The 15,166-nt window shown below is 42.8% G+C and overlaps 1 protein-coding gene across 1 annotated transcript in view; it reads left to right on the top strand.

Annotated features, from left to right (window-relative positions):
* The first annotated feature begins 844 nt into the window (after nt 1–844).
* RAP2A (RAP2A, member of RAS oncogene family) overlaps nt 845–15,166 on the top strand; it is a 30,839-nt gene continuing 16,517 nt past the window's right edge. Inside the window, exon 1 of the mRNA XM_063149566.1 lies at nt 845–1,178. Coding sequence (XP_063005636.1) covers nt 865–1,178 — 314 coding nt within the window. The 5' untranslated portion in view covers nt 845–864. The remainder of the gene's footprint in view (nt 1,179–15,166) is intronic.

Below are 15,166 nucleotides of genomic sequence, written 5' to 3' on the forward strand. Positions count from 1 at the left end.
ACTTTTCCCAAACTGCACCACCACTTTTTCTGGCCCTTTCTCTCTATCAGAAGGGGGCGAGAAGGCTGGCAGGCACCCAGTGCCAACAAACACCTCCGGCCGCCCCCCTGCAGGCACAGCCCAGACCGCAGCGCGCCCACAGGGATCCAACGCGCGCCGGATCACCGCCACGGGTTCGATGAATCCCACTGACTTTTACACGCAGCAGCGGGATCCACAGGGCCGGGAAGCCGCCAGGTCCGGAGCGGCCCGAACTTACCGCGCCGGGGCCGCCTCCCGCCGCCCGGGAAGCGGAACCGCGGCCGCCCGGCCCGCGCTCCCATTGGCCCGGCCCGCCCCCGCCCGCCGGCCCTCCCCGCTCGGAGCCGGCCCGGAGCGGGGCCGGGGGACGCCGTGTGCCCGGGGCGACGGCACCGGAGGGGACAGGGGAAGGGGAAGGGACACGGGCGACAGCGGCGCCACCGCCCGCCGGCATCACGTGCGGCCGCCGCGCCCGGGGGCAGGAAGGGGGGCGCGCCACGTGACGGGGCGGTGCCCGCCCTCCTCCTCCTCTTCTTCTTCTTCCTCCTCCTCCTCCCCGCTCTTTCTTCCCCCGTCCCGCCCCGTTGGCTGTTGCCGTGGCGACACGGGAAGGAGGAGGCGGGGCCGCCGCCCCACCCCGGCCGCGCCGCAGCCCGTGAGCGCGGCCCCGCCGCCGGCAGCGCCGCCCAGGAGCCGCCGCGGCGGCCCGGAGCATCCGCCGGGCGGGGAGCGGAGCGGAGGCGGCTGCGGCGGCGGGCACAGGGCGGGGCGGCCGATGGCGGGGGGGTGAGGAGGGGCCGTCGGCAGGTGCGGGTCGGGCGGGCGGTCCGCGCTGGCGGGAGGATGCGCGAGTACAAGGTGGTGGTGCTGGGCTCGGGCGGGGTGGGGAAGTCGGCGCTCACGGTGCAGTTCGTGACCGGCACCTTCATCGAGAAGTACGACCCCACCATCGAGGACTTCTACCGCAAGGAGATCGAGGTGGACGCCTCCCCCTCCGTCCTGGAGATCCTGGACACGGCGGGCACTGAGCAGTTCGCCTCCATGCGGGACCTCTACATCAAGAACGGGCAGGGCTTCATCCTCGTCTACAGCCTGGTCAACCAGCAGAGCTTCCAGGACATCCGACCCATGCGCGACCAGATCATCCGCGTCAAGAGGTGACTTGCCCGGCGGCCGCTCCTCCGGCGGCCGCGCCCGACGCCCACCTGCGGCCCGGCCCGCCCCGCCGGGGCCTGCGGGCCTCCCGCCCCCCCCCTCCGTGCCCTCCTCCCCCGCCCCGATGCCCGGATCTCCGGCCCGGGGGCTGCCCACGCCCGCTCAGGTGCCTGCCCCGCGGCTCCCTTCCCTCGCCCGCCTCCCTCCGCCCTCCCCCGGGCTGCGGGGCATTGCCCCCGGCCCGCCGCCCCCTCCGCAGCCGCGCCCGCAGCCCCGGGCTCCCCGTGGGCGGGCGCCGGCCGGGGGTGGTGGAGCGGGGGCAGGGGCCGGGGGCTCCCGTGGTTTCCGCCGCTCGCCCTCCTCCCAGCTGCGTGTGCGGGGAGTTTGGGGTGCTCCCGTATGGAATACGGTGGAGAATCTGGCCAGAGGCTGGCAGCGTGGGGGCGGAAAAGCAGTTCCCCAGCGGTGTGTCGGGTCAGCCAGCCCTCGAGTGCACTTTCTTGGTGGACGTGCTGTGGCCGATGTGCAGGGGAAGCACCTGGATGCTTTCGTGCGGCAGGCGAGAGGTCTGCCTGCTGAGATACCTGCATAGGTATTTCCATGAACTTCCCACTCTTAAAAGTGCAGGGCGCCAGCCTCCTTCCCGGTGGCAGTGGCAGTGTGAGTGTTAGGCCTCATGCTGGTGTTGCTCTTAAATTTCCCACGGTCTCGTTGCCAGCCGCTCTGTTAGGAGCGAGCCCACGGTGGAGAAACACCGGTGCCTACTGCCAGTTTGTTTCTATAATCGCTGCGTTGTTTAGATGTGCATCAATCAGTCAGATGTCGGCAGCTGAAATGCAGCCAGTCGCGCTAAAATAAGGGTAGATGCACCATTTGAAATCATAGCAACCGTTTGAACCGGAGCGGAGATGAGAAAATGCCGCTGGCCACATCGCCGCAGACAGAGGTCTGTTAGTGCCCGTGGAGAGAGGCTGTAATTATATCGCAGAACTGGTTGTAGCTTTGGCTTGGACATCTGAAAGGGAAACCCTTGTAAATAACTTAGTTGGACCACATCTGTTGGATTTGCATCTTAGTGTAGAGTATAAAAGGTGAGAGTAATAATGGCTAATCGTATGGTCGGGTATGGTCTGTTCACAGAAACTGCCATTCCAGACCAAGGCCTGGGGAAGATGTATTTTGAAATTGGGGAGGAGGGTGAGTAGGGGAAAGGGGAGGGAGGAGGCAAGCGCTGCTATTTTTAAAGACTTGCAACTTCTTCATAGTGGGTGTTTCTTAATGTGTGTCCTGACTCTTTCGGTGGAGATTTCTAAAGACCTATGTAATGGGGTTATTTTGAATTTATTATGGAAAGTGCATTTTCAGTATCCTTCCGTTCTTATCATTCACACATACCTTAGAGAGGAAGGTTTTGTCTTTAAGTAGTTCAGGTAGACTTTATTCATTAATAAATGCTTTTGGTTTTCTTGTATTTAATCATCACTATAAATTCATTTAGCTTCTGAATTTATATTTGTGGCTTTTGCAGCTTGCTTTGTACCTTGTGCTGGAGCATCTGCATTCAGACCCCAGCTGACCAGCTGTAGATAGGTGAAGCAGAATAGAAAGCAACTTGTACTTCCATAGTTACATTGACTCAGCACTGCTGAGAGTGGGTCTGAATGCTGCTCTCATTTTTCATCTGCCAGCTCTTTTACTGCAAGACTCCAGCGTTTGGTTAGATATTTTGTGAGACATATGAGCAACATTGTAATCCTAAATTTCATTTATGCAAAGTAATCTAAATGCAGCTGAAATCCTGAAAATTTTAGCAAGCCCAGATAATTTTAATTGAGTTGTAGTTGAAAGGAATATGATGCATTAAAAGGATGTAGCTTCAGCAAGGGTACCAGATTTTTACTTGTTAACTTGCCTGATTTGCATATGTGGGTTGTGGTGGGGGTGTTATGTTTTGGAACTTAGGTTCGCAGGCAGTGTAAGACCTAATGTGCTGCAGACTTAAGCTTGCATCCTTCTTACCAGTTGAACCTGAAAAATGCATATTTACAGATCCAATATGCATCTGTACAAGGACTTCTAAATTATAATTTAGTCACAGAAAGGCATTTAATCCATGCTGAGGAACAAGTAATCGTACGATTTTCTTGGGGGTTTTGGATGACAACTTTGTGCTTATATTGATACAAAACCTGGGTGTTCTGAAAAGTCTCTGAGCTTTAGTTGTACTGAAAACCAATTGGCCAGGTCCCTAAGTGGTGCATTTTACATATTGTCCTTGCTATTTTGTTTTATTTTCGGATTAAAGAATCCCTGTGTTATAACATAATTAGAGAGTAATTTTAATTACACTCTCTAAAGTAGAAAAGCCAGTTGACATTCCCTCTTTGGGTTAAGAGATGTACACTTGAGTCTTCTGCTTCCCTGGTCTAACCAGCCCATACCAGGCCAGCCAAGCTCAGCGAGTCCTTTGCCCCACCTGATGAATCTGAGTGATCCTAGAGGAATGAATGACGTGTTCATGAATGAAAGAGAGGAAACAAGTGGACCTTCACTGAACTCTGAAGCTCAGTGGTTAGAAGAGATTGAGATCATTCTTCCCACTCTAGTTTCTGTTCTCTTTAAATGGCTATTTAATATTAGCACATAAATAGGCTTAGTCTGAAATCCAGCTCTGCCAGCTTGCAGAGAACTCCCCTAATGGCAAAACTGTGAAGTTGAGCTTCCTTGTGTAGTGTCTGTAGGCCTTGCATCCCTTTCAGTCATGGTGCACAGCTTTATCCAGAGTGGAGGATGTCTCCATGCCTTTTGAACAGGTATTTAAAAGTCTTTTTCAGAAAATGTTTTAAATGTAAACAGTATTCCTCTTCTCAAATTAAAAAAATGAGTTTTGTTTAGACCTTTCTAAGAGAGAGTCCAGGTGCTTTACCTTGAGAAGGGAGCCCTGCCAGTTCTGGGTGGACAGGGCACCCCCAGCAGCTCTGCCTAGACAGAGGATGAGGAGGAGGAGGATGTTTCTAAGGTGCTCACTGTACTCTGGGCCAGAGTTTCCTGCAGCACAGAGCGCTGCCAGCGCTGGATGAAGGATCATGGTGGTACAAAATCACAGCTGCCATTCTTCCTCCAGATGCTTCATCTAAAACACCCTGATCCAATCCCAGTTTGGGCACCTGGAACTGGTTTCTGAACCCTGCTTTTGCCAAATAGGTCCTTTAAGCTTCGTTTCTCGATTCTTGCATAGGCTGAAGGTTTGTACTGCTAGGAGGGTGGAGTGTGCATAAGGTAGCTTTGAACACTACTTATTTTCTGTGTTCAAGAAGGATAAAGAGAATCAGCTGCTGCTTTACTGCCTCCTGGTGAGGTAATACACAAGGTATGCCACCTGTGCATTGGTGGGTGCTGCAGCTCTGGGACCTTTTTCCTTAGATTTAGGCTTGGCAGCAAAGAGTTGTTTATGCTGCAGACTGAACTCACTGTAGTTTCAGAATGAGCTGTTTTCTGGAGGAACCTTCTATTTGTGAGAGCAGGGCAAAATTGGATGAGTGGGCCCATGCCAACAAAGGTCTGCAGTGAAGGAAGAACAGAAGCTGTCAGAAGAACAGATTGGAAGTGATACACCCCAGTTAGATGTCGAGATTTAGAAGTAATTAGTGAGTCTGAAGATTAGGTAGTGCAAATTTTAATTTTATTTTTGTGGGAAAAGGAGTTGGGTATCTTCTAACACTTTTGTGTTTGTTGTGTGATTAGGAAACTCTCTAAAGAGAATCTGCTGGTATTTGCCAAATACTGAATTTTTATTTTTAATATGACAGCCAATGTTTTTCCATTATGGAGGTATGTTTAAAACTCACTGGGTATCAATTCTAGGTGCTTGCTTAGCCTTCAATAGTGCAGTTTCTCAATCTGTCCTACAGGCATTTTTATAGTGTTTTTTTCAGTTGAACCCCAAGAAAGAGGAAAGTATTATTTCTATTCAAGCAGAAACCTAGTGCCTAGAAGTAAAAGCAAACTCATAGTTCTGAGTTCTTCACTTGTAGTAATTTCTCTAGCTGTCTGACCTGTGCTTTAGGTACAGGACTGTTGCATTCACATTTTAGAGACTAACAGAGCCTACTTAAGTATTAATACTTAAGTATTTCTCAAAAGGACTATTTTACTCCAAGTAGTGAAAAGAACCCTCCTTTTCATTAATCTAATGCTTCTTCTCTGGTAGAAAAAGACCAGAAAATTTATTTTATTTAGATTGGATGGAAACGTAGACTAAATTATTTAAGTATATTGCTATGAAATATCACAGAAATGTGTCTTTGCGTTGACAATGTTCTTTGTAGCTGTGGTTTATGATCAGGATGAAAATCTGCCTCTCAGTCTAGGGATTCTGTGTAATATTAAAACATACAAGAGATGTAATTATTAAAATTTATTAATTGTGAAATCAGCATCTTCAGTCAATGATAGTTGATGTATTTAGCGACTTAATGGTGATTAAGTCTGGAGAACTATATTTGAAATTACAAATTGCTCAAAAGTTTAGTTGAAAATATTGCTTTCCAAATACTTTGAAATTGAAGTTTGGTTTTTATTCAGAGAACATAAGACCTCTTTAAACAAGGTCAAATTTTTCAGTTTTTGAAGTTCTGTGTGTGTTGCAGCCTTATTTTCAGAAAGCATTTTTTCTACTTTTAAGAAGTAGTTAGAGGATTCTTTGTAAACACTGGTATAACACCTTCAATCCCAAACATGGCTTCAACCTTTCAGGAAGAAACGCTGAAGTGTTTGGTAGAAGTGAAATATGGAAAATCCTGTTTCTTCTGAAGTGTACTTGACAAATGTCTGGGGATTTTCATGCATTCTAGCTGTGTAGAGATGGCAGAAATAAGCACACACTGAAATCCTTAAGTCTTTTTTAGGAAGAGTTCTTTTTCTTGCAGTCATCTTAATGTGATGGATTGTTTTGAGTACTCATCTTCGGGTAAAAATGGCAATTTTGGTAAAAAGTGTGGCCCCCATTCTGCCCTTGGCCAAGCTGCCAGCCACTCTTGTGCACCCAGGAGATGAAATTTAGGAGTTCATTGGAAGAACAGATTAATAGATTCTAAATCTCAGCAAACATTTGCACATATTCAAGTACAATAGAAGAACTCTACTGGTCTCCCTTTTCCTTCTTTCTTAGTTAAGGGACACCTATGGATAGCTGCTTCTCAGGTGGGAACCTCACTGTTTTATAAGAACAAAATATAAACTCTTCAGGCATCTGTAGAGATATAGAGGAGGGGTAGGCAGAAGTAGTCAGTCGTACCTAATTGACTCTGTGTATAATATCAGAACTTTCAGCTGTCTGGCCATCCCTTGTGTTTTATTGGGGAACTGATACACAGACTGTCCTCTAGAAAGTGTCTGTGATAGAAAAAGCATAACTCAGATTTGTACTCTCAGGGTTTTTAAACTTCAGAGATAAAAGAAGCATTGTATAAAGCTTAGATTAATTTTGTGTGTATGTGAATCTACCTTTTTTAATTTGAAATTAATGAACTAATTCTGTCAGATAAAATTATAGGTTCCTACAAGTCTTATACAGACAATCCTCTAAAAATGTCTGGCAATGTGCAATTTTAAGCTATAGAAGACTATTTTAAAGTTGTTTGGCTTAGTCTTAAAATCAGATATTTCAAGGTGCTCGTGCATCTTCAGAACATGTAACCTTTAATATTTTCCTGTAGTAACTTTTGAATTTAATTACATATTTGCAGAGTTCTCTTGACTCTTCCCCCTCACACTTTCCCACTCTCACGGTCTTGATAATCTGAAATATACGTATTACTTTGAATTTCTTTCAGTGGAAAATGTGAAAATTGAAGACAATGCTTGTAACCAAAGTGTTCTAATGTGTTGGGGTTTTTTTTGGCTGTTTCCGTGCTCCCTACCATGCCCACAGCCTAGTCCGGATAACTTTATAGGTATTCCTTCCCAAGTTTTATTTCTTTTTCTCTGTAAGGTAAAATGACATGATAGTTTTCGTATCCGAACACTGAATATGAATATTTTTTATCCCCTCCTGCTTTTTAGGTGTTCTTTGGACTTTTATTGAAAAAGCCAGGTAGGCAAGCTCCTTTTGTATGCGTGTTTAGTTTAGATTGTGCTAGTTTAGAGTATAGTGCTTTTTTTTTTTTTTCAAATGATGCCTGTGTTCCTTAGCATCATCTTCTGGGTTTGGGTCTTAATTGCTGCTGTAGCTTATGTTGTTGTAGACATGTGTGGATAATTTTTGGATAGCTACAGTTATCAAATAGTAGAACAGTATGTGGCAAGACTTTTTAAATTTGTTTTTGGTTGTGCAATATTGCTTGATTGTGTCTGTGTTGTAAAAATGTCATTTAATGTGTTAAAGACCAAATATTTTCATGACTTTAATTTCTTTCCTAACTTAGTTCAGTAATATAGCATTAATGCTTGGGGTTGTATGTTTTCCATCTTGCTCTTCATTAGGCTGTTTTGACAAAGATTTTTGAATATTTGGAGAATTTTCTTGTAAAAAAATTATTGCTCATTAGAATTTCTAGTTTTGTCTTTGAATTTCTTATTTTGCTGGGAGGACAGTAATTCTTTAAATACTGTTTTTTTATAGCCAACATAGTTGTCAGTAAGTTTAATATTTTCTCTCAAAATATTTCTTCAGTTAGGTAGTGTGTGGATAGAAATAAGTTTCATTCTTTGGTCAAACGTGAAGCAATATGGGTGACATTATGTTTAGTTCAAGCTCCTATGTTATCAGGCATACTTTGTAGACCAGAATTTCAAAAATAGACATTCTTTGGTTGTTGGAAGTTTTTTAATTAAAATGTGAAATGTCTGAGTGGGTGGATCTCCCAAAAAAAGTCATCAAATCCTTCCATTAAATTTTATTTCTAGTTTTCTTTTTAATAATTGAATATCAGATTTATATTTCTTGTACCTAAAAAAACCCTGAGGTTACTGGTTATTTAATTTCTGGAGCATTACAAGTGTTGCTCAAACAATTTTTTTTCCTCCATGTAAATGGTGTAGGTGGTGTGTGATGATAACGTTTTGAGAGAGAATAGGGAAGCAATCAGAACTGCAGTGCTAAATTATCCTGGCACGTAGTGACTTGTATAAAGATTTCCCTTGAAAAATTTTTAAGGTAACAAGAACTGTAGCTATCTGCTTCTATGGGCTCTCTTATTCATTAGCTTGCTTCTGCTCTTTTTGGGGGGTTTGGGTTTGTTTTGTTCTGTTCTGGGTTTGTTTTCCAGAAGTTTCCAATCCAGGACTGGTATTCAGTTTTTGCTGCACTAAGGCAAACACTACAGTCTAGGTGCAGTTTACAATGATGAGTGCAACTTGAGCACTTTCTGTATCAAGGGGTTGGGTGCATTTTGGCAGCTGTGTTGTCTTAAATCCTAGTCTAGACAAGAGAATTAAAGGTGTGTTGTGGGCATGTTATCCTTTATCAACATTAATGTCATAGGGCTCGCTCAGTACATTTGGGTGCTGTACTCTTTAAAAATGCAATGGTGACAATATTTTAGTTATTGTCTTGGTTAGCCCTAGACTGGGTGAAAGATCAGGTGAAGGACAAACAGAAGGAATGTTTTTAGGTTTGATTGGTTTGTTTTGAAATATCACTTGTGTCTTGTAGATGGAGCTGTAACAATTTTTAAAATATTGTCTTCTGCAAAAGTCATGGTAATGAGGAAGACATTAAAGCATTTTTAAACTATTAGGATCTAATAGGGTAGTGGTCCGTGGTAAAATAAAATACAGTTCTCACTTTAAAGAATGGTTTGGGGACTTCCATTATTGTTCTTGTTAACAGGTAGCCACCTTAACTAAAAGATTAATAGTGTTTGAGATTCCCATGCGAGTTTCAACTCAACTACAATTTAATTTGAACTGGAAATGAATTGGATAAGGCACTGAACTTAAGTGCTCTGAATGTTGTGAAGAAGAGCTTTGATCCTGGATTTCTGATTAATTGCAAGAAAGGATGCTTTCAAGAAACAGCCAAATAGGTCACCACAAGCCTATAAGCATGTCTGCTGAATTATGAGCAAGTTTTCAGAGGAGAATGTTTGAATTGTTTGCCCTCTTACCCCTAATATATTTTACAGTAAAGAGTGTAAGCCAGGACTGATCAACCTACTTTACCTCGTTAGATCTGGTTGCAGTTTCCAGGACTGCTGTAGCATCTTTCAAACTGCTGTACAAAATCTTACTTGAAACATTTTATAAAATAATTGGAATGCTTCTGTCTTTTCAAAAAGCTATGAACTTTATAAGACCAATATATAAATGCATAAATTCTCTCCTCAAGAATTTTTTCTTTTGAAATGTCCTTACTATGTTTTTAATTTAATGTATAAATTTTAGAAACTCCTTGGTTTTGTTAGAACTAAACAATGAATATAAAATGTTGGGGACTTATACCATTTTCCCCCAGAATTCATAAATGAGTGGGAAAAAAAATCTGGTGTTGTTTTTTTTTTCACCCACCTCTGTATTTAATGATGCAAAATGCTGAACAAGTGTATTTTTTTGAACTATGACATCAGTCCTAATTTGTATACTGCTGTTTGTAAATGCATGTTTTTAGGAAGGTATGTTTTCAGTCTGTGGATTACTTTCCAGTGCCAAAAGAACTTGATGTATTAATAGGTTTTCCTAGTATCACCAGGTTCAGAATTTGTCCCTCTTCTGCTGAAATAATTCTGCTGAAGGCCTGTCACACAGTGGTATTTTGTGGTTTATTTGTGGGATTTTTTTTAGCTTCAGGAATTCAGGTTGGGGTTTTTTTAATAATTTGGAGGGCAGAAGATGGTCATGTTGAACTATTTCTTCTGGAGGACTTTATCAGATGCTTTCTATACCCCTCTAACCCCACAAAGCAAAAAAAACTAAACTGGTCTGAGTGTTTTTTAGTCTCCAGTTAAATCCAGGCTCTCCATCTCAGTGCTTAAAGAAGGCATCTGCTCTGTTATAACAGTCTCAAATGCAGTTAGATTCTTGGTAGCTGACATGCATGTCACTCCCTACAATGCCTGGAAGAGAGAAGAATGAGTCACCTTCTGCTGGGTTGAGGCTGCTGCAGTCCACTGTCAAAGTCCAAGTGAAAATGTGGAGTGAGTTCTCCCATTGCTTTCCTTTGGGTGTGGTTTTAGGTTTGGAGGGAGGGGAGTGGTGGTTGTCAGTGTGGTACCACTTAAATCTGTTCAATCTGCTTGGATTCTTTAGCAGATGAGCTCCTCAGGATGCATGGAAGCTTTGAAAGTAGGAGAGGTTGGTTTTGTTATTGCACCAAATGTGCAGGATGCAAGCAGGCACTCCTGGCATCAGTCTTGTGAACATGCAGTGCTCTGGAACAGATGCCTTTTTAAAAATATTTTTCCCTGATGCCAACCTTCTCTTTTTATGCCTTTCATTTAGAAATAAATGAGACCTGGCCCTTACAGGAAAAAAACACTAAGCTATTTTGGGTCATTTCCTTAGGAATCTGCTTTGTTCTAAGGTGTATAATACTGTTGCAGCAAACCACTCAAACTACCAAGTCATATATGCAGAATCTTTTCTCTTGAGAAACAGGCTTGGCCACGGGTCAAAACACTTAAAAAGAATGGGAGAGAAATGGAAGTCAGTATGTCATTATGAAGCAGCAGCTGACCTTTCCTGAAATATTATGGTCACCCTGACTAGGGGAGTCTTCTGATGATCATTAACTATATGGGATATCAATTTTGCATTTTTGCAGTGACTTCCCTGAAGAGAATAAGCAGTCCTGAGAAATCACTGGGTACCAGTCCTGCTACCTTTCTTTATCTTGTATATCCGATCTTTTTCTGTTGTTCCCTTGGGATTTGTGAATTTGCCTTCTTTTGTTTGTACTTACCTTCATAGTGGTATGTCTTCAACAAAAACATTGAAGAATATTTTCTGGACCTCTTGCAATTGAGTGGTTAGAACAGTCTTCTGGGAAAAGCAGATGTGAAACTCCTGTGTCTAAAGGAGGTGTGTAGTGCAGGTCTGTCACCTCATTGATCAGGGTTGTAATCGCTGTACTATGTTAAATGTGAGAAACACCATTGACACCACTTGCTTTTATTCCCAAGGTTTTCTGTGGAAGTGATAGCTGTTGTGGATTTGTTGCATATCTTACTTCTGTTGTGTTAGTAGCCTTAGTAAGCAATGTTTAGTGAATTAGGCCTCTTGAGGGACTTGGCTGCTTGCATGAATCTGCAGAGACCTTAGGTGTGTGACCCCGTTTTGGTTCCAGTATGTGGCTCAGCTGAGCTCAGCTCTAGGCCTTCAGACAGATACCTTGTTTTGACAGAAACTTTGGATGGGTGCAGCTTTTCAAGAAATTTATTGGGGAGCAGTCTCCTGGTCATGGGCCTCTAAACTCTTCTGGAGTCCCAGTATATTTATCTACATCAGTTTTGCTTTCAGACCCAGAAATATTTGCCATCAGAATGAGTAAATCTCTCTACCTCCTTTTCCACATCAGTTTCATTCTGTATGCATTGAGCAGTGAGTTTCTGAATGCCTTTGTATGACTTTAGTATAGAATATGGAGTAGGCCAGAGGCTCAATGATCAAATCATCCACAGCATAGGATAAACAAGTCTTGTGCTTCAGATGCTTCCCTTCTCTAGAAGGAGTTCTATGCACAGCTTATATTATATTGCTGATTATAAAATTTTATTTTGAGTAGAATCTTCTTAGGTGTCTATCCTTATACAAATTATTGTCTGAGGGGTGATAGACTCTTTTCTAGAAAGAAACTGGAGAAGATGATGATATCAGGATAGCCTGTCAAGAGTCCATAGAGTTTTAATGTTAAGTATCAAACAGGAAGAAACTTGATTATTTTGCCTTCACTAGGTATCTCTTCTGTCTGTCTCTTAGTTTGGGTGTCTGCAGCCTCACTTAACATCAGAAGCTGCAGATGCTCAGCAGTCTCCTTTCATGCCATCTGTTTCTCCAGTAGTTGGTTAGTTAGCCATGTGAGGGAATCAATAGCCTTGTGTTCCTTGGTCCTTGATGTTCTAGAAAATTTAAGCATGATGATGCATTCTAGAGTTTCACTCAATCCAAATTTCCCAGAATTCATTAAAACTGGGGAGAAGCCAGGCTGCCTGCTTTGTGTGGCTATGTTTTGATGGGAGTGGGATTCAAGAGTCCTCTGCTGCCTTTAAAGATAACAAAATGGATCAACTGATAATTTTGCCTGGACTGAATGAATGGGTATTTATCTAATGGTCTCACCTTTAGTCTGGTACCGTACACGATGTATTTGTCCCATCTGGGATTTTGTAAGCTCTGTTACTTAACAAAGTATCACTGTCTTCTTATATTGTTGTTGCAGATTTCTGAGTCTGTTTTACTATCTAGCAGTTTGTAGACAAACTTCTTGTAACTCTTTTATTTCTCATGCTCTCTTCTAACCAGATCTCTTAGCAACCAAAATCAGATACTTGCTACCTGTCAGATGAGTCTGTTAACAACGGTTGGCAAGGAATGCTGTTCCTATTACCACTCTGTAAAGTTCCAGTTCTTACATTGTGGAATGGTCCTGCTGCCACCAGGCCTTTTGCCCCAGATTCTGCACTGACCATGTAATCAGAAGGCTTGCTCCTCACCTGCGTGAAGGTGGTTTTCAGGAGCCACAATGAGCAAATGCAGTCCTTGGACTGTCTCCTGATGGACTGGAGCTACTGTTCGTTTCATCTTTTTGATTTGTAACACTGTTTGTTACACTTGTAATTGCCAATAGCTCAACTACTGGGCTGCAGTGATGGTTTGTAGACATCACATGTGAACATTTAATGGGAAGCAGGGCCCTTTCTCAAGGGAAGGACGTGACAGACACTTGCAGATGATGTGAACCTTCCATCACAAGACTAAACTGTAGGAGGTGTGCTCAAAGGGCCTGTATCTCTAAAAATTAAATCACAAGAAGCTGAAGATAAACATAATGGTAACTTGATGGTGGAAAGGTGGTTTATCCAGACTGCTTCATCTTAGGTACTTTAGTAACTCTTTGAACAAATCCATGCAATTCAGGTTTTACCTACCTTTCCCTTGTGGAAAGGAAAACAACATATACTGAAAGCTACCATTGGAGTACTTGAACTTAAAATGACCAAATTGCTCTGGAACTTAAGGAAGAGAGAAGGCAGGTGCTATGAATTGCAAGACTTGCTAATATGACAGGGACACATTGGAGAAAAAAAAACAACCCTGTGTTTACAAAGTTTTCACCTCTGGAAAGATTTGCTGCATTGTAGGCTCTGCAGAGGGAAGAAGTATGATTTTTGAAAAAAGAAAATATTTTATTTCCATGGCTTCTCAAGAATTTAGTCACTCAATATAACTGCTACAATTTATTGCAGGATATTGCCTTTTCTATTTTTTTTTCTCACAAACTATATTTGGTAAAAAAATAAAGAGAAAAGCATCATTTTTTAAATTAGTCTATTCAAAAAAGAAAACAAATAACCTAAAGGTGTGAAATCACATAACTGGGGGAATGTTGAATTCTCCTCCAGATGGTTTTTTAGTCAGAAATAGTGACTGCCATCATGGTAGCTTCATCTGCCAGAGAGGGACAATGGTGAGCTCAGCCTTGGATGAAAGCTGAGAAGGCACACCTTGAAAGTCCATCATTACTCTAAAATTAAGCAATTGTATTCCCTTCCTAGCTGGGATAATTGGTCTGGTAATTGAAGTTTACATTCTCCTCCAAGAAATGATCAAAACACTTGCTTTGAAAGACTTTGTCTGTCAGCAAGAAATGTGGTTAGATTAAAAGGACTGGGAACAGTCTAGGCTTCACACCTCTGCACACACCTTCAGATTAATTGGAATGGCCTTTCTGAATAGGACAACTTAATGTGGAAAAAATAATTAATGAACTATTTTCAGGAAATTCTAGTTACCAATTAGTGATTCAGTGAAGAAGGGGTAATGGACACGGGGGTGTGTGTACAGTACCTTTAAACATAATCTCTTTCTTAAAAGAAAACTTTCTTTTTCAAATATTTCAATGTTTTTCTAATATTTTCTTACTGTTACTTTAGAGGGTTAAGTATACAAATTACCATCCTTTCTGTACCTAAAATATGTCAAATAGACATGTAAATATTGGAGTAATATTTTGTTTCTTGGAGTAAAATGAAGTACATGGGCTTTTTTAAAATTACGTTTGCTCAGAAAGAGACAGTTAAAATGTATGTAAAACATACACACAAATATATGCATATATGTACACAAGAGGTTTTCAGTCTTTTAGCCATCTGGGGTCAGGACTCAGGATAAAAGGAAAAAACTAATGAATGGATTCTATCAGGTTCTGCAGTCATCTTCTGTTTAAAAAAATTAAAATAGGCTTTGTCTACATGTGAAAATTATTTCACCAAATTGCTTCTGAACAAATTTGTTTAAACCAGTGTAAAGCCACGCTGTTTGTCTCATACCTAATTTGAGCAATATGAAAATTGGTATCCATGCGGGAATTCGCAGCATTTTAAAGAAATTTCTTGGGTTTGCCTGGCTTGTTTGTGTTTCCCTCTGAAAAAAAAAAATTGTGTCAGTAAGAAACATATGCACTGATTTTGTTCTGTTTCCCTGTGTCACACACTTGTGCATGGGTTACCCTTTGTGCCCTCCCCGTCTCTGGGTGACAGCGGATGGCCGGCACACGGCCACGGCAGAGTGCCAGCGCGGAGCTGCTGCCCAAGGGATGCTGGCAGCCAGAGCCCTGGGCTGTGACCCCAGCACTGCTGACACAGCCTGGGCACGGCCGGGGTGCCCACGTCCCCAGAGGTGCCAGCGTGGTGGTGGTGCAGCCCCAGGGGCCAGCCTTGCTGGTAGGGTTAACAGGTACGAGATAAAACAGTCTGCAGGCCTGACTGGCTGCCACAGAGTGTCTTCATGGACAATGAAATGGCTGTCAGACAGGTTAGTAAAACTCTTCTGGGAA

This window comes from Melospiza melodia, chromosome 2 (genome assembly GCF_035770615.1).
Source record: "Melospiza melodia melodia isolate bMelMel2 chromosome 2, bMelMel2.pri, whole genome shotgun sequence".
NCBI classification, from domain to species: domain Eukaryota; kingdom Metazoa; phylum Chordata; class Aves; order Passeriformes; family Passerellidae; genus Melospiza; species Melospiza melodia.